Source organism: Colletotrichum orchidophilum, assembly GCF_001831195.1.
Source record: "Colletotrichum orchidophilum strain IMI 309357 chromosome Unknown Scaffold_29.1, whole genome shotgun sequence".
NCBI lineage: Eukaryota > Fungi > Ascomycota > Sordariomycetes > Glomerellales > Glomerellaceae > Colletotrichum > Colletotrichum orchidophilum.
The window spans coordinates 46,212-72,497 of record NW_019172985.1 but is presented as its reverse complement, the minus strand read 5'-3'; the positions used below and the strand labels follow the sequence as shown (position 1 = coordinate 72,497).

General features: G+C 52.4%; 7 protein-coding genes across 7 annotated transcripts; 3 read left to right on the top strand and 4 right to left on the bottom strand.

Moving 5' to 3' along the window:
- Positions 1 to 2,137: 2,137 nt before the first annotated feature.
- Positions 2,138 to 2,941, top strand: CORC01_04404 (nicotinamide N-methyltransferase; the record flags this gene model as incomplete). Its single annotated transcript, XM_022616051.1, has 1 exon — positions 2,138 to 2,941. The coding sequence occupies one exon, from the start codon at positions 2,138 to 2,140 to the stop codon at positions 2,939 to 2,941; it is 804 nt and encodes a 267-aa protein (XP_022477359.1).
- A 2,877-nt stretch (positions 2,942 to 5,818) lies between these two features.
- On the bottom strand, positions 5,819 to 5,923 carry CORC01_04403 (uncharacterized protein; the record flags this gene model as incomplete). The annotated part of the gene is made up of 1 exon (XM_022616050.1): positions 5,819 to 5,923. The coding sequence occupies one exon, from the start codon at positions 5,921 to 5,923 to the stop codon at positions 5,819 to 5,821; it is 105 nt and encodes a 34-aa protein (XP_022477358.1).
- A 4,773-nt stretch (positions 5,924 to 10,696) lies between these two features.
- Positions 10,697 to 13,872, top strand: CORC01_04402 (uncharacterized protein; the record flags this gene model as incomplete). Its single annotated transcript, XM_022616049.1, has 6 exons — positions 10,697 to 10,824; positions 10,927 to 11,022; positions 11,159 to 12,415; positions 12,470 to 13,296; positions 13,354 to 13,416; positions 13,472 to 13,872. 6 exons carry the CDS (start codon positions 10,697 to 10,699, stop codon positions 13,870 to 13,872), a joined length of 2,772 nt encoding a protein of 923 aa, XP_022477357.1.
- Positions 13,873 to 15,309: 1,437 nt separating this feature from the next.
- CORC01_04401 (uncharacterized protein) lies at positions 15,310 to 15,660 on the bottom strand (the record flags this gene model as incomplete). The annotated part of the gene is made up of 1 exon (XM_022616048.1): positions 15,310 to 15,660. A coding segment is annotated over one exon (351 nt), but the record flags the coding sequence as incomplete, so codon positions are not given.
- Positions 15,661 to 16,959: 1,299 nt separating this feature from the next.
- CORC01_04400 (uncharacterized protein) lies at positions 16,960 to 18,570 on the top strand (the record flags this gene model as incomplete). Its single annotated transcript, XM_022616047.1, has 5 exons — positions 16,960 to 17,491; positions 17,546 to 17,715; positions 17,794 to 18,093; positions 18,188 to 18,328; positions 18,391 to 18,570. 5 exons carry the CDS (start codon positions 16,960 to 16,962, stop codon positions 18,568 to 18,570), a joined length of 1,323 nt encoding a protein of 440 aa, XP_022477355.1.
- A 1,653-nt stretch (positions 18,571 to 20,223) lies between these two features.
- CORC01_04399 (uncharacterized protein) lies at positions 20,224 to 21,687 on the bottom strand (the record flags this gene model as incomplete). The annotated part of the gene is made up of 3 exons (XM_022616046.1): positions 20,224 to 20,751; positions 20,822 to 21,168; positions 21,225 to 21,687. The coding sequence occupies 3 exons, from the start codon at positions 21,685 to 21,687 to the stop codon at positions 20,224 to 20,226; spliced, it is 1,338 nt and encodes a 445-aa protein (XP_022477354.1).
- A 1,070-nt stretch (positions 21,688 to 22,757) lies between these two features.
- On the bottom strand, positions 22,758 to 24,407 carry CORC01_04398 (VHS domain-containing protein; the record flags this gene model as incomplete). Its single annotated transcript, XM_022616045.1, has 5 exons — positions 22,758 to 23,011; positions 23,068 to 23,224; positions 23,280 to 23,747; positions 23,794 to 24,189; positions 24,396 to 24,407. 5 exons carry the CDS (start codon positions 24,405 to 24,407, stop codon positions 22,758 to 22,760), a joined length of 1,287 nt encoding a protein of 428 aa, XP_022477353.1.
- Between the last annotated feature and the right edge of the window lie 1,879 nt (positions 24,408 to 26,286).

Genomic DNA, 26,286 nt, shown 5'->3' with positions numbered 1-26,286 from the left:
GGGTTGGTCAGATGTGGGGAAGTGGTAGTCCTGGTGGTGGTTTGGACTTGGTGTTGACCTCATGCGAGGGACTCGGAGGCCAGAGACTTTGGGGAGGGAGGTTCGATAGCTGACCACTTAGTCTTCTTGCATGGGCTACTGTACATTCGCCTACTTACTCTACTAAAGGGCGTCGGTTTAATGATTCAATGCTTTCTACAGCGATATGTTGTGTGTGTCATGATTCGCGCACAAGGGAACGCGCTGTTGAAGTACGTCGTGGCGCGTCCTAGAAGAACATATCATATAGTTAGAAATCTGATTGATGTACACTATTGAGAAACAAAAACTCGAGAAGGAAAGTCGGTCTAATGGAGCGGAGCGGAAGGAAAAGAGCCGTACGGAGTCTTGTGCATTGTAGGTAGTATCGCTTCGGCATGGCGATGGAGAACACAGCTCACAGAGTAAAGTTGATGCTTTGGTTGGATTGTCGAACTTTTGAGACTGACACCATCGTCAATGAAATGAAGACAAAATTTTTATAGATACTTTGAGGTCTCAACACCCAGGTTTTGGATGACACATATTGCTTTGAACAATGCGGATCTCATTGTCCCTCTCTCTCTCTCTCTCTCTCTCTCTCTCTCTCTCACAAATCAAAATCTTGTTTAAGGATTCATGGCACTAACCCATCCATATTTAAACTGCCGGGTAGTGGGGGGAATTCACGATCTCTTCTTCTCCAGACATGGCCAGTAGTCTGCTGAGCATGACCAGTGTGGTGGTGGTGGCCCTAGCGACCCTATACATGTGAAGTAATGCCTGATAAACAAAGTGGATCTCTAGATCTCTCTCTACTGCAAACCGATACCTAGTTCGCTGGCTCGTCCCGCTCGCCTGAACGATATGTGACGAATACGCGGGGGCCGCTGGGCAGTACATCTTGGTGATTTTTAGTGAAACCTCATAGGCCTGGTGTAAGAGTGAATCTGGTTAAGAGAGGCAATTATTTTAATGAATATATATAAAAACTATCGCATAGGTAGAGGATCTCTTTCTCAAGGCAAGGTCAGTAGTCTGCTGAGAATAGCCAGCACGCTCAGGGTTCGTAGGCGTAGCTTAGACGGCCCTGTTCCTTCAGTCCTTAGAGCGCTATTAAGTCTCCAAGTTATATCTATCAAAGCCGGTTTCACCACAGTTCGCTAGCTCGTCAAGCTCGTTTGAAAGATGCCTGAAAAATACGTGGGGGTCACCGGACAATGGATAGTAAAGTGTGGGTTATTTCATTGTAGTCGCTTCACGTTCTATGGGGTCAGTGAGTAGGTGTGAATTTAGCCCTTAGCCATCGGTCGCCTCGGTCGCACCAGAACTAGGTTAAGCAGCCGCAGCCTACTTTATTATTGACTGAAGAAAAACGTTTGATATCACCGGCGTATCTGCTTTCCTTATGTCTGGAAGGTAGTCATGTATAGGAAGGGGGGCAGTGTTTATAAGGCTCATCTAGATATGTCGTCGTCAGTGAGACGATGAAGGATCTTAGATAGGTACAATGTGACAAAGTTCAACTGGGCCTTTACCAAACCGATTCACCAAAATATCCGTATCTCAAGTTTGAGCATGATTGATCTACACTCTACTGAGTGAGGTGTCCCCCGACTTTCCTGCTCAGAAAATCTGCTGCCTCACAACATGGATGACGTGCCAGCGCCGGCCTCACACTGTGTTTTCATTTCCAACAGTGCAGCTACTTGGTAGGGAAATAAGGACGTCCTCACACTGTACCCACAACCACTTCGTCGCAAGGAAAAAAAAAAAAGGTCACAAAAAATTGCGATTCATTTGCGACTCACTCTTCTCACACACCCCGCACTCACCTTAAGTAAGTTAATGTCACCCTCATTCTCAACCGGTCCTGACTGACACTACAATCAGGCTTGATTAGAAATCTTCCACAAAGAAGCTTATCGTATCACTGTGAGATTCTCGCAGCGAGATATCGAAGCCAGACGCTCATCTCAGAGTCTCACTCGGATCTGGATCTGCCCCTCTTCAACGCCCACGGTACCAGAATCCAACCCCTCAGTCCCTGCTGCTCGGAATATAACACCCACACCACCACCAACAACTCACCACGCATAAACAAATAAACACGTTCACCATGAGTCAAGTAAGCGACGTTGCCGACGGCGACACGGGCGACCTCTTCGCCGACCCGGACGACTACTATCCGCCCACCCCGCCGCCGACGTCGCAAACCCACGCTCTCGCCTCGGGCCGCGTCCTGACGCTCCACCTCGTCGGCTACTCGCCCACCGAGGCGCACCACCTCTGGAACGGAAGCCGTGTCGTCTCGGACTACTTTGAGGCCGACCCTTCCCGCGTGAAGGGCAAGACCGTGCTGGAGCTCGGCGCGGGTGCGGGCCTGCCGAGCTTGACGGCGGGGATCCTGGGCGCAAAGCGGGTCGTGGTATCGGATTTTCCGGATGCGGATATCGTTATGACAATGCAGAAGAATGTGGATGAGGCGGGTGATTTGGAGGGAGTTGTGGTGCCCAAGGGGTATGTTTGGGGCGCGGACGTGAAGCCTTTGCTGGCGGAGCTTCCTCCAGCCGAGGAAGGGAAGGAGGGGGAGGAGAAGAAGTTTGACGTGCTGGTGCTGGCGGACCTACTGTTCCGGCACTCAGAGCACGGTAAGCTGGCCGACACGATCTGGGAGGCGCTGGCGAGGAAGGAAGAGAGCGTAGCGTACGTCTTCTTCACATCGTACCGGCCGTGGCTGCGGCACAAGGACCTGGCGTTCTTCGACGTCGTGAGGGAGAGGGGGCTGCTCGTCGAGCAGGTTCTTGAAAAGAAGATGGAGAAGCCGCTGTTTGACGGGGACCCGGGCGATTTGGAGATCCAGAAGACGGTGAGCGGGTTTGAGGTGCGGTGGCCGAAGGAGTTGTTGGAGGGTAAGGCATGAGGGGTTTGAGAAGGCGATGGGCTGGAGGGGCTTTTTGATTGGTGAGGCTTTGGCATTCTCTGGGCCAAAGACTGGTGTATTTCTATGAGAAATGAGCATAAAGGGGAAGGGAATGGTTGGGCATATCTGAACGAGGATAGACAAAAATGGGACATGGAGGAAAAGGACGCCAAACAGATTTGCCGTTGAGGATGAGACCAAAAAGAAGACATATGGATGAGACTTTTGAAAAACGCAGAATGATCTTTCCACCGCATGGTTTTGCTCAGTTGCGTTTAGGCTTGGCTCCTCTTATCCTATGAAGAACGTTCTGGAAAGGTTCGGCGAGTATGACGATGCAAAACCACCGGCACTCATCATGAAATAGGAAATATTGGTGTAGATTTCTCCTTCAATGGACAGGTTGGATGAGAGGAAGTGACATGCACGTCATCCAGACTGGAGCCAAAAACCAATGATGCCTGCCTAAGCTAAAGGGATTGGGCTTAAGCCTTGAAACATGTTGTCGGTCTCTCAACAATGGGAACAAGAGGTAATAAAGGACTGATTGGTCATATTGCCTTGCAATTGACGTAACATGGGCTTCTCTAGCTAATAAAAAGAAGGTCATATGGTATAAGATGATGAGAATATTTTCTTAGGATTTAGTCCGTCCATACTCTAAGCAGCTGACGGTGACTTTGTTTGTCTCAGCGAGTAGAGCCTTCAAGATGAGATTCATCTAGAATGGCTTTAACCTCATTCCTGAGAGACTGCTGATAAATACACAGCAATGTGTTTATAAAGGATGAAGAAGGGTGGAAGCGGTGGAAGCGGTGGGCTTCATGTAACGGTCAACTACAAGCGGGCATTCATGACCTGGGAGATACCTCAGGGAAGGCCATCTCCCATCACTCGCAAGTTACAGCCGACAGGTGAGACTCATGAAACTAGTTTGCACATCTTAAGCGCGTATTTGTGTCCGAGAAGCTTGCTACTTCAAGTGAGGAACCCGAGTTCCGTGAAGGGTTGAACTATAGAACTGAGCTATGCATAATATACATCTGGGTGAATACTTCACATAAGGAGCAACTTCCAGTTTAAATACGCTTTAAAACAGGCTCATGTGAGGATTGGGAGCTCTCATAAAGCTCACTGTCTCTCAACAACCGGACATCTGTTGTTGCAAGGTTGATTAGCTTGGGGCCAGGTGACACGCAAGTGTTTCCTCTTTTCTTCGTCTCTGGCTAGTTCATCTCGACAGTTGAGGATACAAAACGGATAAAATACGATGAGCATCTTTGATTCTGTATCCTATGACCTTGACATCAAATGTAGCTGTGCTGGTCATTGTCATCGTCTATTCGCGTTTGCGGGCAAAAGCGTGGCCTTGAAAATGACCCATGTGACGCCATGGTTTAGCCAGGGGCACGATGCATTCGATTGCATACTAGGTACCAAACCAGAGAAATTGGGTACAAGGCATCAGAAATTTTCTCGGGAACTTTCTGGATGCTGACTTACTTCTGCACTATCGGCCTAATGAACACTTAAAGATGCGACGTCCTTGGCCCGTGGATTCCGTCCCGCCTCACTAGAATCGCGCGCTGTAGCATATGGCTGCTTTCACATTACTTTTTATGAGTCGAGTCAACAGGGCAAGTTAGAGAATCTCAAACTATAATCATCGGCAGGCATTAACTGATTTGGACACATTGCCGCTCATATCTTCCCGACACACCCAGGCTACCTGAGAAATCTACTACTATCCAGACGCAGTGCTAGAAGACGGCGTGTTTAGGGAGCGCTCTCACTGTGTTCTGCAGAGCATTATAGAGACTACCCAGAATTGATCCAGCGACACAGAGTTCTCGGAGGGATTGGTACAAGACTGACGCGCCTGGAGGAAATGACGGCGGTGGTGATTCGCGCCCTTAGTTTTATGCCTGCTTCTGAAACCAATTCAAGTAAGTAAGCCTCATACTCCATGGCCATTTGTTCGACATGCGTTCGAAGTATACCAATCACTTATATCTCAACAAACAGTGAAAGGCTGCATGGTAGACTAAATATCCTTCCAGCAAGTCGGCAAGATAGCTTACGCTCCTACCAACTCTATTGACAATGAAGACTGCGGGGCCCACGCTTGATGCCCACCGTTTTAACATGTATCCGTTGTCATGGCTATCTCGAATGGAAACCAGCATACATTGAGGCTATTCCCTCAGCTTTGATAACGTGCCACACAGCGACGAAATACCAATGCAGAGTAATCTCAGTACTAATCTTGGCCTTGGAGGAGGATATGTCACGACGGAACGCCCGCCGTTATCGGGATCTCGATGTTCACAAGGGAGAGGTCTATCCAGCGCCGAGTTTCGAGGATAGACCGTTGAGAGGGTTGCGTCTCCCGGCACTTGCGGGCAGGCCGGGCGGGTTCAAACATTTCGGGAGTTCAAGCGAACTGATCAGCCAAGACGAACCATGGTCTCAGGGAGCCCCGAGCTTGAACCTTTGATCACTGCGCTCTGCCATTTGAACACCTCGATATTCGTAGCTGTTGCGAGAAACGATATTGGGTCTTGGAGGTTGCCCGAAGCTTCTTGAGAGGGCCTATTCAGACGTCGGGCTTTCCTTCTCGCCCATGTCTTGACCAGCTGTTCCGCGCGTCGGGTGTCGATATGGTTAGCTACGGAGGTTCCCATATCAGAGCGGGAAGACCTTGAGGCAGGTAACAGGGGAGTGCTCATGCAAGACTCGAGCAGAGTTCTTGATTGAAAACCTTGATCCACCGTCAAGTTCGATAGCAGCTCCAGGCAGGCTAGAGCACCAAAGGGGAGTTCCCGGCCGGAGGAGACACGAATTCGGAATGAAGTCGATGCAAGTAGCAGATGGAGCTTAGCTAGTTTTGATATATTGGCGCCGAGGTTCCTGCCCCTCCCCGGCGGACGTTGAGGAACCTTCGGTTGGGGTCGATGGTGCCGGGGGATTGCAGAGTGACATAGGGTGGACGAGGAGAAGGCAGGCAGGGGATGTCGAGACGGAGAGTTTCGAGAACGAGACTATAGGACAGAGTATTCGCACAAAGGTCCAACCGTGTAGCAAAGGCAGTCTTTGCGAGTCGGGAATGAGAATGAGGCCGGTGAGGTTGCCCTGGTCGAAACTGCAAACGGGGGCCGATGGGAAACATTGGAATGGGGAAGGACAATCCGGCGACTGTGGGGCGGTTGATGAGAGCACGGCGCAAGGAGCGTGGGAGCACAGACAGACCCGGTCACAAGTGGGCCCAGTACCTTACCCCACACTATGCACCTTCCAGCTTGACGGGGGGCAGGTGCGTATCCGTACCTTCTGCTGCACTTGCCCGCTGCACCTTCCTCCGGGCATTGTTGAGAAACGCTGAAGTGTACCCGCAAGGTGCCTGGCTGTCCCCTCTGCCTCCGCCTCTGCCTCCGCATCCCCCCAACTTCCATGAGTAGAACTTGCGTCCCATCCCGACCGCTCACCCACCTCCCACACCACCCTCTCCGTCTCACCAGAAGCACAACGACAAAACTGGAACCCTCCGCCGCCGTTCCTTTGCCTGCTGCGAGTTGCAGCCATCGGAATATTTCTCGACTGCAAGGTAGCTTGGAGGTAGGATGTCATATTCATGGCAAAATCTCCAACACGAATGGGTCCCACAAGATTCGATGCAATTTCCCGCCAGCCAGAAGGCCCCCTCGAAATCGGGAGACCTGAACGAAGGAACCAGAGAGATGGGGAGGGGGCGGCCTGGTCAAGTGAGCCAGCGGCGAATCGGCCGGATGCTTGCCGGGCGCACTTCTAGAGAAAGAAACAAAAATTCTCCGAGAAGGACGAAAAGGACGAGGAAACAGACGGATATGCCCTTCCTCTTTTCCCAAGGCCCAGAATGGGCTGAGAGGGTTCAGCATGATGTATCGACTGAGCAAACAGCCAGACATACCAAAGGCGTATTTCGCCGCTCTCGGGGTCTTTCTCGGGGTAAACCATTAGAGGCAATGTGTCTTTTTCCTGTCGTTGTCTCCCACTTCTGACCTTCGTGGTTCTTGCGTTGCAGTTGCACCGAGACATCCACCAGACTGCCACTCTTGTGCCCGCTTCTGTCGTCGCTACGTGGTCTCAACTGGCAGACGAACCTACGTGTTGGGCCATTGAGTCACACCCCATGCAACAGTCTTGTGGTTGATTTGTGATTACATGAACTTATTTTGCCTCGTCATTTTTGAGGTTCCTCGGGAGATTTTGCGTTTTCCCAAACCCCCTCTCTGCTCCACCAAGCTCCCGCTCTTTCCAGTGCACGTCTCGGACTCCGCATTTGGAGTCATGGAGCTATGTAGGTAGCTGTTGGTGCTGGGGAAGCACTGGGAGGTAAGGTAGCTAGCTGCCGTGCTGCCCAAGGTCCCTCGTGCAGGGATGGTAGCCGTCGCCCAGAAGCCCAGCTTCAGATTCAGATTCCTTTACGCCCATAGTACACAGCAACCCAGGGATGGGGGTTGAGTTGGGCCACAGGAACGCACCGGCCCAGAAGCAGCAAGCCGAGCTTTGCCTCGCCTCGCCTCGCCTCGTCCTATTCTACCACGGCGGGAATGTGAAGCTGATCAGGGCCGAGAGCGCGCGGGGTTTCCGAACCGGACAAGATCGATCAGCTCTGGGCAAACACGCAAGTACTGGGGTAAACGGCGTCGTGTGGTTTCTCCAAGAGGAGGACGAGCAAGTGGGTCATTGACAATGTGCCCGTCTCATCTAGGGCTCCCTGTCACGGTTGGCCGCTATTGCGAAGCTGCCATTGGCGCATCTTGAGACCATCAGTCTCCCCGGTGTGCGTTCCGACGCCCAATGGAGAAGTACCTTATTTGCTCCCCTTACAGCGTCAGTGCAGCAGAAAGCAGCTTGCACGGACAATCTGACGCAGAGAGGCACGACTGGGTTGTGTGCTCACTAGCTACTCTGACGCAGAGTGCCAATCACAGATATGACAACGTGAGTGTGCAGAGAAGAGTAGAGCTGGTCGGAGAAGATGTGGGATGAGGAGAAGCAGCCGCTGCAGTAGCAGACTAGGCACCTAATTAGTGGAAAACTTTGGTGAGATGAGACGAGATTCCGATTTATGTTCTTCCTTTGCTTTGCGTCTTGGGATCTCGCCAATGAATCCACTGTACAGATGCAGATATAACACACGACAGCAGATCACGGAGGTAGACTGGACAGTCGACTTCCATCGGCCTCCAATGGCCCTTGCCGACAAGGGATGATTTCATGGCCGAGCTCCCATTGGCACTGGCCGTGAAGCTCCCCGCTCGCTCTGCTTCCCCCACCACATGCAACCATCTCTTAGGGTGGTTGAGCAGGGCAGTCCTGGGGAGAAGCTTGGCCGGCCGCTACCTGGCTAGGTCATCCAAAGAAAGTCCTTTCTTGGTAGTATCCCACCGAAAAGGTACCTCACACATGTCAACCCCAAAGTTCCCTTTTCTGCCTGCGCCGTAACTTGGTAGCTCCGTCCATGGCATTGTGCCTCAAGGCCACCCAAATGCTGCTGCTCCAAATCATCCCGTCCTCCTTCCTGCGACTCCTCTCGAGATCCAAGGCCACACTGTCTTCAGATGCTTTGCTTTGCCTACGATACCTTGCCTGGCCTTGCCTCCTCTTCTTCCTGCTCTCTCCCCCCCTTGGTCTTATCTTGCTACCGGTGCAAGGCCACAAGGTGCGTCTTTGCTGGCTCCGGGATTATTATCATTACGTGCCTTGGAGATTGGAGAGATTTGGATGGGCAGCGCGGGGGTGGCTGAGGAAAACCACCCTGTCATTGGCCCGGGGGTGCCCAAACACGATACCCAGGTACTTAGGTACGTAAGATCACCGGGGCACTACAGTCTACGAGTGCGGCAGCAGCAGCAGCGGCGGCGGCAGCAGCAGGCACCTTGGTGCTTCTCCAATGCGGAGAGAGGAGACAACCGCAGACCCCAGATTCTTGCCTGGATTTCCCCCATTCAACGGAAGCCAATTCTTTCTCTCCTCATCACTCTCTCCACCTTTTCCCACCCATTACCACAACCTCCTCACATCACACCTCTCACATTACACTTCACCTCACCTCGCCTGGCCACACACGCACACTCACGCTCACACTTGCGTTTTGGGCACGCGGGCGCACTACGCTTCCCTGCTTCCACCACCGCGGCATTCTGCCTCCTCATCTCGTCACGGTTCTCAATTTCTCCTCCGCTTTCTTCACCCTCCCTACCTTACCCGCCTCCTCCTCACGCTCAAGGCCGCCATCAATTAAGGTACCTGCTCCATCTCGAAGTCGTCCACCCCCCCTTCCGCCCACATTGGCACGCCGGTCCTGTATCCGTACACGACAATTCAAGCATTAATGTTACATGCGAAAACAACCTTCTCCATCCACCGTCCGCGGCACTCCGTTAGATCAGACCTCTATCGCTACCGCGCTGAACAACCGACACACCGGTTCTACTACCGGCTCTCACGCGACATCTTTCAACCTCCAATTTTTCCCGTTCCGATACAGATACACGCAGTATCTCCATCTTTACACTAGACCTGCCTCGAGTACCGCAGAGCTATAACGCCGATCATATCCTCTTATCCCCAAACCCAGCATTGTCTGGTTGTCGTACGGCGCGCCGCAGACAGCCGAGATCTCCGTGTTTCCCCTCTTCAGCTCCCAAGCTTCCTACCTAGCTTCCAAGCTACCGATACAGCTCCAGCCTTTCTTCCCCTCGCCCCGTCCACGTCCACATCCACGTCAACGTCAACGTCTACTCCTCTCTTTCTCATCGGCTCCCGAGAAAGGTACGCCGCGGCTCCCAGCATTTCCATTTGTCTCGCCGTTGCCCTGTGCTCCGCCTGTTCGAGTTCTACCTCGCTAAGACTGTGGTCCGCCCTGCCACTTGCGTTTCTCCTCATCCTCCTTTTTCTGCTCCTCTCCCGAGAGTCTCCTCACCTCCATCAATTCCCCGCCTTTTGCTCTCCGACCCCCTTCCTGCCATTCACCACGACCTCGCTGCCACTTTACCAAAGGTTGTTATTGTTTGAGCCGAGTACGCCTTGATTGTTCATGCTCAATCCTCGCATGCATGCTTGTTTGTGTCCTCGCCCCAACGCACAAACACCCATACTCATTTGCCGCGACCTCCCACCACATACTTCCCCTTCATAATCGACCTCACTTTGCCTGTATCCATCTTGTCACTCGTGGTGCTGTGACACCAGTACTTCCCTTCTTCCCCAAATCTCATCGCGTGCCATTCTTTTCGCAAATCGCCCACCCTACTACAGCTGCGGCCGGGACATCCCACTCCGATTCCCAACTCCTCGCTCCGTTCACGCGTCTCCCGCATGCTTTGCGGTACCGGTTGATTCGAGTCAGAAAGCCGGCCGCCACCGCCCGTGGACGCTCACGCCTACCAAGAGGCATCTAGGACTTGCTCACGCCAGGCTTGCACGGGAAGAGATGAAAAAGGGGGGTTAACAGAGGACCGTCACAAACATTTCCCTGCCGATCTTCGCGAGGACCTGAAAGCTGTCCCTACAACATTTTCAAATCGATACGCGCCGCACCCCGCAAAGTATCCCTTTCAAGCCCAACTCTGCTCCGCCTCTGTCTACTCCATTTCCCCCACTTTCTCGTGCTGTGTGACCTCGGAGGTCTTCGAGCTATCTATACCTAGCCGAGCACATAGTACCGTTCTTTTCCTTGCCTGCCCGCTTCTTGGGTAGCCTTTGCACATAATGCTCCCTCTTCAGTCCATAGAGGGGCCGTCTCCTCACGGAGGCTCTGGCGTAGCCGGGGAGAACGGTGAGGCCCGGCAGCAAAAGCCCAAGACTTTGCCGTGCAAGTATTGCAGCAAGCGCTTCAGGTAAGTCGGCCCCCCTCCGTGCAAGGCCCCCAACTCGATGATTGCCCTACCTTGGCTTTCTCGCTGTACCTTCTGCTAGCTTACATTGCTTTTGCATCCTAGGCGTGTGGAGCATGTCCAAAGACACGAAAGGACACACACCAAAGAGAAGCCCTTTGCCTGCGGCTGGGCTCGCTGTGGGAAAACGTTCGGACGACGGTGAGTCTATCAACCTTGCCCCTGGCCATTCGTCATTTTTACCATCCTGCCCGAGAATACTTACCTCACCAACATCGACACCATATGCTGTCACCTTCCACACACACCACACCACCCATCTTGCTTTATCCCCAAGAATTTCCCCCGTCCCAAACCCCGACTTTCGACTCCACCTCTTCCCTGTTCTTGATGCTCAACTGCAACACGGCCTACTCCCCCTTCCGACTCTGACGAAGGAATATGCTTATATGGACATCAGTGATCTCCTTGTCCGTCATGAGAAGCTCGTTCACCTCAACGAGGGCAGCAAGGAGAATAATCGCCCAAGAAAGACATCATCCAGCACCCACAACCCGCCGTCTTCCTCCGACAGCCATGTCGAACACGAGATGTTGGGCGTCCAGCGCCCACCTCAACCGCAGTATCACCAGGAGTCGATAACGGCCGTGGCATCCACCATGGCCCCAGATCCTCGCATGCCGGGCCCGGCCCGTGCCGCTGCCTGCAACCTCGATCTCCTTTCTGATGCGGCTCTGGCCAGCGAAGTTAACCCCATGCAGCAACCCATGATGGCTGATATGGGTCGTCCACCTTCAGACCATGTGAGGATCAAGTCGTATGATGAGTCGATGGGGTATCCCGAACGGCCACGGGAGGACCAGATGCTAGCGCCGGGATACGTAGCCCAACCCCAAGCCGCACCCTACGATGACTATCACATTTTCCTCGACGACTTTGCGCCTTCTTCACACTACCTGCCACCCCCTTTTGAGTCTGATCAGCAGATGGGAGGGCTTTGGCCTCGTGGCGATATGCATCACCGTGGCCCGTCCAAGCCATCATCGCAGTTCCCGTCGCGGTTCCCTTCGGTCCAGCCTGATGGTCGAGAGGGCATGGAAGGTGGTCCGAGAAGCCACGAAGAATCAATGAGGGCCCCTCTTCGAATCTCTGCCGTCGACCATACGATCATCAAGAATCGACTGGAGGAGTTCTCGTCAGTCATTCCAAACGACTTTGTCTTTCCGTCTCGGCATACGCTCACCCGATTCCTCGAGGGGTACATCAGCGGTTTCCACGAGTACCTACCGTTCCTGCATATTCCTACACTAACGCCCGCTGAGATGGCACCCGAGCTTCTTCTGGCTATCTTGGCTGTTGGTGCACAGTACCGATTCGAGAGCCACCGTGGTCACGCGCTGTGGTATGCTGCAAAGGCTGTTGCGCTCGAGCAGATCCGAAGACGGCATAGTCACGAGGTACACGCTCTACTCCCGACACCAGCTGCGTACAGCCCGCACTCGACTCGTCCTTCTCCTAGCTCTGGCTTTAGACACACGTTTGCTTCGGCACAGCAAGATCGACCAATGACTCAGGACACTCATCGCGAACCTTTGTTAGTGTAACTCCCATCTTGATCTGCTTTCGATTTCTAACTTCATCGCCGCAGCTCGCCAAATACACCGCAAGCTCGGCTCGAGACCACCCAGGCTGTTCTGCTGCTCTTCGCAGTTGGACTGTGGGGGGCGAAAGCAATCTTGCACGAGGCTCTGTCTCTCCAGAGCCACCTTGCTATGCTTGTCCGCGAAGAAGGATTAATAGCCGAATCCAGCCCAGCCGTTGCACCGGATTGGGAGACGTGGATCCGGCTTGAGGGAGCAACGCGTACAAAGTTGATAGCTTATTGTTTCTTCAACTTGTGCAGTATTGCATACAACATGCCCCCGCTCATCCTCACTTCGGAGCTTGGCTTGTTCTTACCCTACCCGTCCAGGCTATGGAGAGCCGAGTCTGCGTGGCAGTGGCAAGAAGACAGACAGAACTACCCTTCCGTCGAAATCACTGTCCACGACGCTTTCTCCAGGGTCCTGACGACTTCGCCCCAGGGCCTTCCTCCACACATGTCTTCCCTCGGAAATTATGTCCTCATCCACGCATTGCTCCAGCATATCTACCTACTAAAGCAAACTTCATTTGCACTCAGCTCGCCGTTTGGACCCCAGAGAGGTTTGAAGCCGGAGGATGTGGAAGAGATTACTGCAGCATTACGGATATGGCAGGTCAGCTTCGAACACCGACATCAATTGCGGGCGGCCGACGCGGGCCATGTGGGCAACAGCGACTCGTTCCCGGGTGGCCCCGTAGCGTTTAACTCCACTGCCCTGCTGCGCCTGGCGTACATCCGTCTATACACCGAGATTCCGCCCAATCGGTCCCTCGAAACCCGGGATCATATGCTGGTTGCTTCGTCATTGAGCAGCATGCCCCTCCTCGTCCGTACGTTGAGACTGCATAGAGCCGTATTTCAAGCGATCCATGCTCTGTCCATGTTAGTCAAGGCCGGCGTGAACTACGTAGCGAGGACCAAGAGTCTGGAATGGAGCATCCAACATTCCTGTAAGTGCCCGTTTCTCCAACGCCGCTTAGTCAAGCTAACCCCGGCTCTTTACAGTATGCAACTTCGAATGCGCCATCCTCTTATCCAAGTGGCTACTTACCCTCGCATCGATCGGACCGAATGATCCCCCTGCGACTCCCGAGGAAAAGAATCTTCTACAATCGGTGAGGAGAATGCTGGACGAGACGGAATTTGCTGTGCCCATTGACCCATCCCTTGGCGGGCCTACCGCCGGCCAACCTACCAACAGCGAGGTGTCTGCGAATGATAGCACAAGGTTGAGACAGCTGGCCGCAGCGGTCATTAGGCTCTGGGCAGAGACATTCAAGGGCTCACACATATTCGACATGGTCAGGGTGATGGGATCGAGTCTGGATGGGTATGCTGATTTGGTCGAGAAGCCCCGGGATAGAACACCTCTTGGACGGATGACTCATGACCCAAATCTCGGATGAATGGCGCGGACAGCAAAATGCTTGATTTCGGTCGTTGGGCTGCATAAGCTGTAGGATATCTGATGGGCCATAAGCTTCGTTGAGGACTGATGTCGGTCGATTGTTGGACGCCAAGACATGACTTCTCCTGATGAGGTTGTTTGCAGGGCAGTGAGTCCCCTTTTGCGCGCGTACCTGTCCGGGTTAGAAGACCGTACCTAGGCGGCACGGCCGCCAGTCGATCTTTTTTCGGCTGAGGAAAAGCTCCCAACAGCCAAATGCGTTGCAAATGAGCTGCAGGTTTGGACGAATCGAGTACTGGTAAGGTATGGTTGGCCTGTCCTCACATGTTGGAAAGGGAGAGAGAAGGCAGCCCCTAGTCGGGATTTCGGGACGTGGAACCGGCAGCGGAGTACCGACAGACAGGGACCGGCTAGACTAAGGTACACCGGAGAGGGGAAAACATGATGAACGACGGGAAAAAATTTGGCTTGGCGTTCCAATGTTACGCGCCTTGACGCAGTAAGGAAGATGACGGAGAATTGTTGGACTGCTATCTTGAACTTGACTTTGCGTGTACATTGTCGTCGTGGGCTAGTCGGCTCGTCGGATGGGTGGTGCGGCTCGGCCGATTGTTTTGCTATTTCCGCGTTGCTTGCTTGCGCTGATTTTATCTGCTTGATCTTGAGGTGTTACAAACTATGGAGGTGCTAAGCTTGTGCGGCGAGAGGATGCGTGGTCGGGATTGTGAGGCGTTGATAGGCTGTGGATGAATGATGAAATGTTCACATCTGACGTGTTGCTTGGTGCTTGTTCCCTTGTGATGGACTTCCGGGATCGAGGTCTCTTTTGCATGTCCTCCCTTTTTTGCTAGCATCGTATGTGCAGGCTCTTTAAAAGTCAGATTGCCATTTCCAACATAATGAGTTCCCGCGGCTCGCTGACTTTGAAGCGTAAATAGAAATAGATCGTGAGGTTCGTATGTTACTACTTAGGGTTCCGGATTATTAAATGCTCTTGCGAGCTTCGTCTCTCCTCATAGCTTTTGACGTTTGTGCTGCTCCTTTGTATGACAGCACGTTTCGGTTGATGAGTGTCTGAGGGGGAGTCGAAGTTCCAAGTCTCAGCAGTGAAAAAGCACTTCAGAGCGATCTTGGCCTTGGAATCAAGCATCTTCCGTTTCGACGCTGTTTCTAAGTTGACGAGTCTCACCTGCTCAAGTGTATTAAAATCGTGCCTGACATAGCTATGACATTACTTCCACAACCCCTTCAAGGCGTTCCTTTCCAGCGGTCTTAATAAAAGAGGACGATTTCCAAATAATAAATTAAGACAACTAGCGAGACTTATTAACAATCAATTCAATGTAGCCTGTTATATCTATAAAATACTCCACTACTGTTTAGTATGGTATGGCCATCTATTATATGTTTCTGGATGCGGATCAGCAGAGCCCTCTCATGATGCGCACAATCTATATAAGTAAGTCAGTAAAAAGATTTCAAACGAGAAGCAGACAGATCTAGAGGGTATCATCCAAGATACCGGCATATTTATCGTCCTTTGCAAGGACCAAGAAAAGTATGATATAAGAGACTTATAAAAAGGTGCGTGGAGGACGATTGCTGGCCTTGAATGACCATCGTCATTAATGGACGTTGTCCACGTGTATGTGGGCTTGAAATCGGCTGGAATGCCCAGTTCGTTCGCGCGGTACGCAATGGCCCACTCGAAGTCGCCCAGGCCGATTGCAGGGTCGTCGCCAGAAGCACAGCAGGTGACTTCGTCAGCGAAGACGACGCTCAAAAAGGCGGGAATTGCGGCGGTGATTACGGCGGTGATTAGGGAACAGAGAGAAACTTCTCTTGAAAAAGAAAACTAATGAGATTTCAAAATGTGTACGTCCGGTTGGTTAAGAATAGTCAATAGTTAGGTGTTAGGTATGAAGAAGGTGGCTTTTATGAGGTTGATGCACCCGTTTTGCCGACTCAAGTCTCTAGCTGAGTAACGTAAGATTTGTGTTAAAAGGGCTATTCGGTGTCTCTGAGACTGTGTCTACATGATGTATAGGCAGTGCCTAGATCACCTTCTCGGTCTAAGAGCTTTCAAGTTCAATTTGCGATAACGGAAATCAGGATTATTAGGCGTAAAACACTATAAAACACGAGTAATGCATTGTAAACGAGCAGCGGCGCTGCATACAAATTTAGAACAATCGAAGGCTTATTAAAACCAAGGCAAGATGGAATTTCTCTCCTTAATTTTGGTGAGAGTAGAAATATTAGAGAGACCGATGACGGACTCTTGTTTCTCTTAAATTTCCCGTGGCCAACTAGCTAGTTGGTCAACTCTTCCATCTTTCTGTCCCATATTCTGGATATCTCATTCATGATGGCATAGAAATGGCAGGGGAATATTCCTGCGCACTGCCGGATTCCTGCTAGGTCGATGCGAGACGAGAGTCATAGGCAGGCCGGTGTCAGTGTCGTACAGATAAGAGAGAGCCTAGAAACATCAGCAGTTCTGGCTGGTTAACATCCATGAAGTGAACAGATAAAAAACATCTGAACAGCTTGTTTGGGACTGTCAGGCTGGATTAGTACAGGTTAGGACTTGAGCATGGCCGGAGAGTGTTGTTGCTGTCATCGACAATGTTCCTCTGACGTTTAAGATCTGGATCCCGGTGTCGTTCAGCGACATTTTCCCTTGTATGATTACATAGGCTTTCAATAAAGAGCCCCGGGTAGGTAACAATAGTATTGGTGAGGGCGCCACTCCAATTCGTGGACGGGAAGCTGGCCCCTTTCTTTTTTCTTCTCTTCCTTGACACGGGAGAAGTCAATTGGCGGCCCCGCCTCAGCGGGATGCGCCCGTTTTTTTTTATGCACGTGGAAGGTCATGTGATGGCGCGTTCAGCTGCGTCAGAATCTCGTCGCGTCCGTTGCCGTCCCCGCGGTCGCCCCGTCGATGACGCACGACACATTTCTGGACTGATATCGTTTCCTATTTGAGACCCAATCATTTGCATGCACATCCAACTAGCTGCAGGAAGACCAAATTATACAGACTGAATTGACTGAGAACGCAAACGGGAAAGAATTTCGAAATATGCCCGCCCGCAAGCGCCGTGCTGCGTCGCCGCCCGCCGAGGACGAGCCCCGCCGGCGGTCCCGGCGTGTCTCGAGCATCCCCAAGAAGAGTATTTACTTTGAGGGTGATGGCGATGGTGATGACGATGAATTTGACGGAGATGCGAGGATTGAGAGTGAGAGCGATGAGCTGCAGAGCGAAGGTGACGATGAAGAAGAGGAGCAGCCCAAGAAGCGCGGACGTGGACGGCCAAAGGGTCAAGCCGCTAAACCTAAGGCTAAGCCGCAGTTCACCCCTAGCAAGTCAAAGGTCATGAAGAGGCAAAAGGTTGAGAGGATTGAGGATGATTATAAAGATGAGCAAACCGAAGCGGACGAGGACGATGAAGAGGAGGAGGAAGACTACGAGGGCGAGAGAAGAGTCACTGTCATTCCACTTGAGAAGCTTCGGGGGCTTGATGGGCAGGATTACTCCGACGATACTGTTCACAAGAACACCATGCTGTTCTTACAGGATCTGAGAGCTCACAACCAGAGATCATGGCTGAAAAGTAGGCTCCATATAGATCCTCCTGGATATTCAACCGACGCTGATCATACTCTAGGCCACGACGGCGAATACAGACGCTCACTCAAAGACTGGAACTCTTTTGTCGAGACTATCACGCCCAAGATCACCGAAGTGGACTTCACCATTCCTGAATTGCCGGCCAAGGACCTCGTCTTTCGCATCCACCGCGATATTCGATTCAGCAAGGACCCAACCCCTTACAAGGTACTTGCCACTTCCCTGTCACTTTCAGGCTTCCTGAATCTTTAAGGGAGACTTATTCTGATCACATGAAACCCACAGGCGCACTTCTCTGCGGCTTGGTCTAGAACGGGCAAGAAGGGTCCTTACGCTTGTTACTACATTCACCTTCAGCCAGGCTCTTGCTTCGTGGGTGGTGGATTGTGGTGTCCCGAGGCGTCACACTTGCAGAAATTGAGGGAGAGTATTGATGAGCGGCCACGTCGGTGGCGCCGGGTCTTGAATGATGAAAGATTCAAGAGGACTTTTTTGCCCAAGTCCTCGAGGAAGGGTGGCGAGGAAGCGGCGTTGAAGGCGTTTGCAGAGACGAATAAGGGGAATGCGCTGAAGACTAAGCCCAAGGTATGTCTCTGTTGAAAATTGACTCCTGAGATACAGAGTGGCGAAGAGAAGATCAAGTGTCATGGACGACATCTACTCACACACGCTTTCGTAGGGCTACTTGGTCGATCACCGCGACATCGAGCTATTGAAGTTACGCAACTTCACCATCAGCAAATCGATTGGTGACCAGGTATTCACGGACAACGATGCTCAAGAGCAGGTTTGCCAGATCATCGCCGCGATGCACCCATTTGTAAGGTGCTTTCTGCTGATTGTTAATCATTTTGACGATGATTGGGCTAAGATGTAGCGTAGATTACCTTCTTAAACAGCATTGTCATGCCAGACTTCAACGCAGACGATGATGATGACAGCGACGACGAAGAGGGCGAGAACGACGGAGCGAATGACGATGCCGAAGAAAATGAAGATGCCGAGGAGACCGGTGATGAAGACGAGGAAGAGGGCAAGGATTGGAGCACGCACAAGTTTTAGGACTGGCCTTGAGATTTGCTAGACCTTTTCCCCCGCAGTTCAGGATATCTCTTTGTGGCTGCAACTGGTGCAGAACTTTTTGTTGAACCCTACTATGTCTCGAGAGGTTGAGTCTCAACTTGATGGGTGCTGATGATGACTATTCTCGTTGATGCTTCGAGACACGCAACTATGCTTGTAGGATAGGAAATGGACAAACTGAATTGATCCATGGTCTTGAGGCGCTGGCTACCATATTTGGCATTGCATTGCCCGTGGCCCCCCCTCACCTGTTTCTCTCTTGAAATCTGTGTTTGCGGAGCCTACTCGGATAGTCTTACTCGACAGGATCGTCTTATCCGCACAGATGAACATGATATTCTATGTTGCTTGGGACACAAGCACCCATGAAACACTTTGTGAAAGGATATAATTGCTGATTCCATTCTTATGATACGATTATGATGCTTGCTTGACACACTGGTCTCGAGAAGCTAGTCTCTGCATTCCATCCAACAATACTCCTAGGTCTGTTCTGAATCTATCATGCAAGAAGACGATTCAGGCCATGCAACAGCATACTGAACTTTCAGATTAGATCTTTCAAGTCATGGGGTCTCAATGCAATCACTGTTCAATGGATAGATGGCTTCAGAAGTCTCGTTTAATGCGTCTGAAAGAGGCGAGCTCATCTTACTAAGACTTGTCGTCATCCATGGGCAACAGTCCTTCTTTGGAATGGGAGTACGTTTAAGGGAATCCAAATCCAGATCTACCGATCCTCTCTTGTCTGTTATGGCCGTGAACAGACAACCGTCTTCTAGAATGATGACTTTGTCTTGCCGAATTCGAAATCATCATCCCTCTCCACCCACTGTTCGGCATGCTCGACAATGGCAATGTTCGGAAGCTTTAGGCGCGGCGGGGCAGTCTTGTTGTCCAGGTATCGGGGATCGGTCTTTAGAAGCCTTCCAGCGGCTGCGCAATCATTCCCAATCATCTTCCGGAGTTGTTCATCGCTTGTTGTGACTTGAACCAGCTACACTTGGGCATCGGTCTAGTGGAAACGAAGGACTGATCCCTTGGGGGTGACGGTTCGGACTCGCCATGGTCGGTGATGTTTGGCTATTTTGAGCTACTCTGAAATGGATTGTGTTCAATCATGGTATCGTCGGCGGACATGATCGCTGTTTTGTGGTCATTTAGCCAAGTCCATGAATTTTCAAGCTCTGGAGAATGACCGAGGCTAAATCTAAATCGGGAGTCGCAGGCATAGAAACTTCGTTTTTGAGGTGGGGGATTTTGTTTGCTTCGATATTAAAGGCAGCTTTGAGCTAGACTTGAACAACAAACATGTGGCAGGAAGATTACTGCGCCTCTTGTTTAGACGAAAGTAGCGTCGGTCAAGATCTGTACAGGTCGCCGGATCTACATCACAGACTCAATTATAGTATCTTGGGCGATCCAAACTACAATCTATCCAGGAGCACGGGGGCCATTTTGGCTTGACGTCTGAAGACTTGGCTACTTGGTGTTTCTCTGTAGAAGAATGTCCACACATTGCGAAAACAGGAGCAAGGACCACAAGATTCATCGCATTACTTGCATTGTATGCATAATTCATGAACCTCCCACAACCTTGAAAATCTCAGCGCCATGCTCGGAGGCCACAAATCACAACCAAGTGTAGCACTCGTCCGCAACGGGGACCTCGACACTGTAAAGCTCCTGCGACCACCACTGCGTCGCAAACCCGACAACGCTAAAGAAGAAGTCGCTCTTGACGGCGAAGCCTTCCTGGCAACCCGTGTTGTCCTGGCCAATGCCGGCGTCGGTACCGTTGACCCCCTGGCTCGCGGACAGCGTAAAATCGTTGACGAGCTTCGAGTGCGAGGTCACACCTGAGCTGAGGTCGATGGCGCCGCCGAGGATCTCAAAGACGACCTCGAGGCCCAGCTCGACGTACGGGTTCACGCCGATGGCTGCCTTCTCCGAGATGTTGGCGTTGGCGGTCCAGACGGGGTCCCACCCCGTGGCGGAGGAGGCAGCGGAGTCGACGAGGTCGAGGTGCAGCTTCGCGTCCGGGAAGGAGAGGCCGAGGTCCGTGGTGACGATTGCTTTGGCGTCTGCTTCGAGCTCAACGCCAATGGCGAAGCCAATTGCGGGGCCGAGCTTGATAATACCGGGAATGTCGACGAAGTTCTAAAAGGGGGTTGGTGTCAATGAGACAAGTCTGAAAACCGCAAGAGATGCACGGGAATGAATGACTTACGTAGCCCAGGTCCTCGGGATCGTAGGTGAAGTTGCCAGAGTACGGCGCCTTGACGTCGACGGTGAGGCCCAGAACGGCGGCAAAGGTAGTGTCGATGTCGAGAGCGAGCTGCTCGACCTTGAGGGGGATGATGCTGTACTTTAGCGTGCCAGAAAAGGTCATGTTGGACGTCAGGGAGGCCTCGTCGGCAGTGATGGAGACGTAAGGGTCGTACGTGAAGAGATTAGTTGCGGCCGGGAGAGCGAGCGTGTTCGTGATGTGCACGCCGCCGTCGTCCCACTTGATATCACGCTTGGAGGAGGCGGGATTCTGAACGGGGACGTTGGAGAAGGAGATCTCCGTCGAGGCTAGAGAGGTATTCAGTCACGTTCAGAATGTTTCAGCAAGGAACATGATAACTTACTAGCCGTGTTGGCGACATCGCTCTTGTGAGCGTTGGCGACGACCTGAAGAGAATCGGCGTCCCAGGTCACCGTGTCGACAAGGAAGAAACCGCGCTCATTCGCGGCATCACAGTTACCCAGGTGGTTCGTGACCATGACGAAGTCATCAAGCGCCTGCCACTCGCGCGACGTCTGCTCAAAGGCGGTGGTCGCGTTGAAGGTGACGGTGATGCTCGCGTCGGCGCAGTCCACCGCCGCGATGGCCTCGACCTCCTCGAGGACCACTGAGGGGTATTTCATGGCTAAGACGACGCTCACAAGGCTCTTATCGCTAGCGCCATAGTTGAGGGTGATGTCGTTGGACGGGACGAGGTTAGCCGAGTCCGCCTTGTTGCACTCAGGCCGCAGGACGGGGCGGAGCGTGGTGGTTGTGTTGGCGGCGTGGGCGCCAGCGGCGAGGGCAAGGGCGAGGAGAGCGAGCATCTTGGCGGACTTGAGGGGAGAGGACCTACGCTTGCTGGAGGCTGGAAAGTCAAGTCAGAGACATGGAGGAGGACTCGCTCATATAGATGTCTGAGACGGAGGCATGATAGTCTTGCTGCCCAGGCTCGGCGATGGCAGATGAGCTTGCGCGATTAGAATCACTGTCATATTCTCTTCGCCATCCTTGCAAAAGACATGCAGGATATCCCTCGCGAGTCGCGATGGCCTCACGGAATCCTCTTACAGGGCTCCCAAAAAGGAACCTCCTCATCTCATTTAACGTCACTTCCGATGCACCATCCGCACGCGTTGCCATTGGCCCCCACTCCACATGGCGTTGCGCGAGTCACGGAGACGTCCCAAAATGAAGCTCGAGGTTATCGAACTTATCACTAAATTCCACCGCGTTGTAACGTCGGGGCCCTGATTTTACGTCGCATCAGCCCGCGGGGTTCGTAACTAGGTTTGTTTGCTTACTGTCGACGGGATGTAGTAGGAAGAGCTTTGTCTGAACAATTGAAAAGAAACCCGTGCCCCGCGAGTGACATTCCTATTGGAGAGAGCCCCCCACGAGGAGGAGCTTGACAAGATTCAAATATCGACACATGCCGCCTAGGGATGGCGGGATCGTAGCATCTCCGGCGGGGGCACATCGGGCGATAGCGCCCGGAATGGCGCACGGCGGGACCCTGGGAGCCCGGGCACTGTTCCCAAAAGGGAATTGCGGCCGAGACGGGACCAACGGCAGCAAGTCGTTAACCGATTTTGGAAGTTCGAAAAGGCGACATGTGTAGCAGGGAGCGAAGATAATAGCACCAAAAGAGAGAGTATTATGTATGCTCCTGAATCGTTCATCAATAAAGGTCTAAACCGGCGCTTTGCTAGATGACTTGGGCTTTCAACTGGCACCTGTTGCGATCTGTCGACCACTTATCCAACCCCCCCAACGTGGCGGGGTATCTTTGAATGACAGATGGAAAGTACAAAGAAGATGGGGAAGATGGAAACGAATGCTGGAGTATGACGGTCAGGTATCACCACCTCGGCTCTACTCTTTCGATCGCGGGCGTCTACAGCGCGTTCTTGTCGGCAAACGGATCATCGTCGTCGTCGTCTTCCTCCTCCTCCGAGTCGGGCTCAACCTTCTGAACAGGAGGTCTCGGGGGCTTCGCCGGGGCAGGAGCTGGTATGGGCGGGGATCGTCTCGCCATCGGAACCGGGCGGGGTGGAGCAGGCGGACGAGGTGACGGTGTGTTGCCGATGCTCAGGCCAGAGACGTCGGGGGGAGGCGGGGACATGGATTGCTTAGCTTTTTCCGTCACCACTTTAATGTGTCAATAAAGCCGTACTGAGTAGTGATTGGGGGTAGAGGATGCTTACTTCGGTACATGTGAGCTTGCTCGGCAAGTTCATCATCGGAGTCACTGTCGGCGTCGATCGAGCGGTCGAGCTGCTCGAAAGTCATGAGTGCCGTGACAAGCTCGTCGTTGGCGCGGAGGAGACTGCCGAGCCACTCTTCGGATTCAATGTGATGGATCTGCGGTGATTAGCCAGGGAATAGAACCAGACGATGAGGAGCAAATACGACTTACGTAGCGAAGAATCTTTCGTCTGAGCTGTTTGCAGCTTTCAAATTGTTGGACAGCCTGGGCGTTATCAGAGATCCGTTCTCTCTCACGATTGATGCTCTGCAGGTGGTTGGTTAGGTTGGTGGTGGCGATGGAACTTTCAGCAATCGCGCTCTTCATTGCGTCCTTCTCCACTTCCAGGTTGAAGGGTTTGCGCTTGCCCTTCTTTTCCTTGTCCTTCTTCTTGTCCTTTGACGATCCGAAGAAGGAACCGCCGGAATAGGAGGAGGATTTGGAGTGACCGTAGGAATTGGTGACATTGGACGTGTTACCGTAAGGCAGATACGGCGTTTGTTGAGGTCTGGATGATTCGCCAGCGCGCGGAGTGGGCGAAGGAGGCTTCTCTTCTTCCTCCTCTCCGAAGGGGTTCTCCGTCTCCCGCACAGCCTTCGAGCGCTCCTGGGTAACGACGACCTTGCGCTTAGGCAGTTCCTATACCAAATTAGCCGGTATCGTTAACCCAAGACGTCAGCCTTACCTGGTGCAGTTTGGCGATACGTTCCAAGCCTGGCGTGCTCTTGTACTGAGCCCAGCTGCGGAACAACTCGGTACACTTCTTTCTGACGTCGGGGTCAGAGAGATCGGAGGTGCCACAGACTCTCAGCCGTTCCAGCAGGGGCTCGTCAGCAAAAGCGCGCTGAAAACGCGGGCCGGCATTCTGGATCAAGCCGTCCAGGATGGTCAAGGCTCTGAGCTGGCGATGGACGTTGCCGTACTTGAGCTTCTTGCGAATGGCGCGGGCAGCCTCCATGGGACCAGAAGCTTGGAGCTTGATGACTTCTACGAGGTCGGGAATGCCACTCATGTCATCCTCATCGTATGTCTCGGCGGTAAGCGTCTCGACGCTCACCGTGACGGCGGAATACGGTTTCTTCTGTACCCGGTGTCAATCCAAGTATATTACAGGCGATATAGCTCTTTCAGGGCTAAATGAAGCTTTCGGGGGTTCTTAAGAGGCACCATAACACCGATGCATAGCTCTTAATGAACCGCCCTCGATTCATCCGGCCTCGTCGAACCCCCGCGCGGCCGCAACCTCCCTCTGTTGCGTAAAGGGGGAATATGAAGGGTCACTCATACCTGAGAGAACATGATGCTTGGGATGCAATACGGTGAGGTGTCCGTAAATCAAAGTGGAAAGTGCTAGAAGCAATCAACAACCGGAGTCTACAGCGGCGCGGCGCAACCCAGGTGGCTGGCCGGAGGAGGGGTTTAGGTTCGAGGTCGCCGCCAGCTGACGGAGGATGGTCCGCCCGTAGATTCAGTAGGAAGGATGAGAGATGCGGCCCGGAGCAAGAAGATCGTCGCCGGTTGGAAAGTTCAAATGTACGCAAACGATATGAGTGATGGACAGTCCGTCATCAAGATCGGGTTCCGGGTCGGGCTCGGGGTGGAATGTGCATGAGGTGAATGAATGAGGGACGGACGAGGCTTGGTGGGGCAGGGCGCCCTCCAAGCTTCAGGTAGCTCCGCGGGGTGTGTCCCAGGTACGTACTCTTCGTGTGCGCGTGAGCTGGGCTGGGCTGGGCCCCGCTGACGTAGTTTCGCTCAAAAGCCCGTGGAACAAACAGGCCATAGAAACTGGCCTTGGACACAAATGTGTGGGCTAGTAAAACGAACCAAAAATTCACTCAAGAGATGAGAAATTTTTACTCAGCTTCACAGGGCTTGCAATCAAACTTTCGGGTCCGGCATGGCACATGGCTGAGGAATAGCACCCAAGTCCCAGGAACTGCTGATAAGACTCTGAGCTCTGGATGTCAGGACATCTGACGAAACAAAGCTCACACAAACGCTGGAAGCACGGGCCATTTCCCCTTGACCAACCAGCTTCAACCCTGTGGGGTCTTCATTCCCTGAGGGAGACGGGGCCGACTTTACTCGGCGCCGTGATCCGGCTTGGCCAATGGTCGTAAAGAGTCGATCGGCATGTCATGTGACCCTAAGGGGACTTGGCCAGTGACATGTTGAACCCCAGCGGTGTCTACGGGATAGAGGAACCAAATGCAGGGAGTTATATGTGCCTTGAGTCAAGACACCTTTGTCTTAGACGTACTAAGTATGACCGAAACAGAATTGAACACTCAGGACTGGGTAAACAAGACAGCCAGAAACAAGTCGTCGAGGTGAATATTTTATTGGCAACCCGTGATGCTACATATTTTGTCAACAGATCTAGATGTGGTTAATGCTGCCCGCATTAACGGGTCCGTTTTTGCCATAACATATGTCCAGCACACGGGGTACGTCGAATCTCTTGTGCCTCCCATTGAAAAGGGTCTCTCGGCTCCAATTATCTAGGGGAACTACTCGTGAATTAGATGCATATCAAAGCGCCAACATAGTCAACGAACTCAGCCTAGGTTTACAAATATTGATGCAATCTGCATGCAGTATTGTCATTCGTGAAAAGCCTCGGTTGCAGTAGTATAAGAGCTTTTCTCATGGAAGGATCTTAAGTGAACCAATATGGCAGATAACAGACTAGGGGCTACCTCATATTCAGCAGAATTTCCCATTGGCTAGCCATGTCTATCTACTGATCAATAGCACTATTCACGGTCAACTTTATCCCTCTACACAGCCAGGCCGAAATATTAACTGTCGGCACTGCCCGAGGAGGCCGAACACCTGTATTGCAGTTGTGCTGAAAGTCTAGCCGTGCCCGTACATCTTGTTACTCAGTCTGCCATCACCTCCTCGATCAAAGTTTGAGGCCATAAAGTTGAGCCAACATGCCTCTTGCGGGTCCAACCTTTTCAGTTGTCCTCGCGGGTCTCCCCGACTTTACTGGTAATCTTAACTCTTACTACCTACCTTACTTAATGAATTAAATGCCTACCCATTGTGGAAAACTTTTAGACGACGCATTATAATCGCAGACAGCTAGTGGGCCTGATGTTTTATTTCAACAGGGTGGAAAGTGAAGGAGACGACAGCACCACACCTTCATCTAGCATTACCTCGAGAC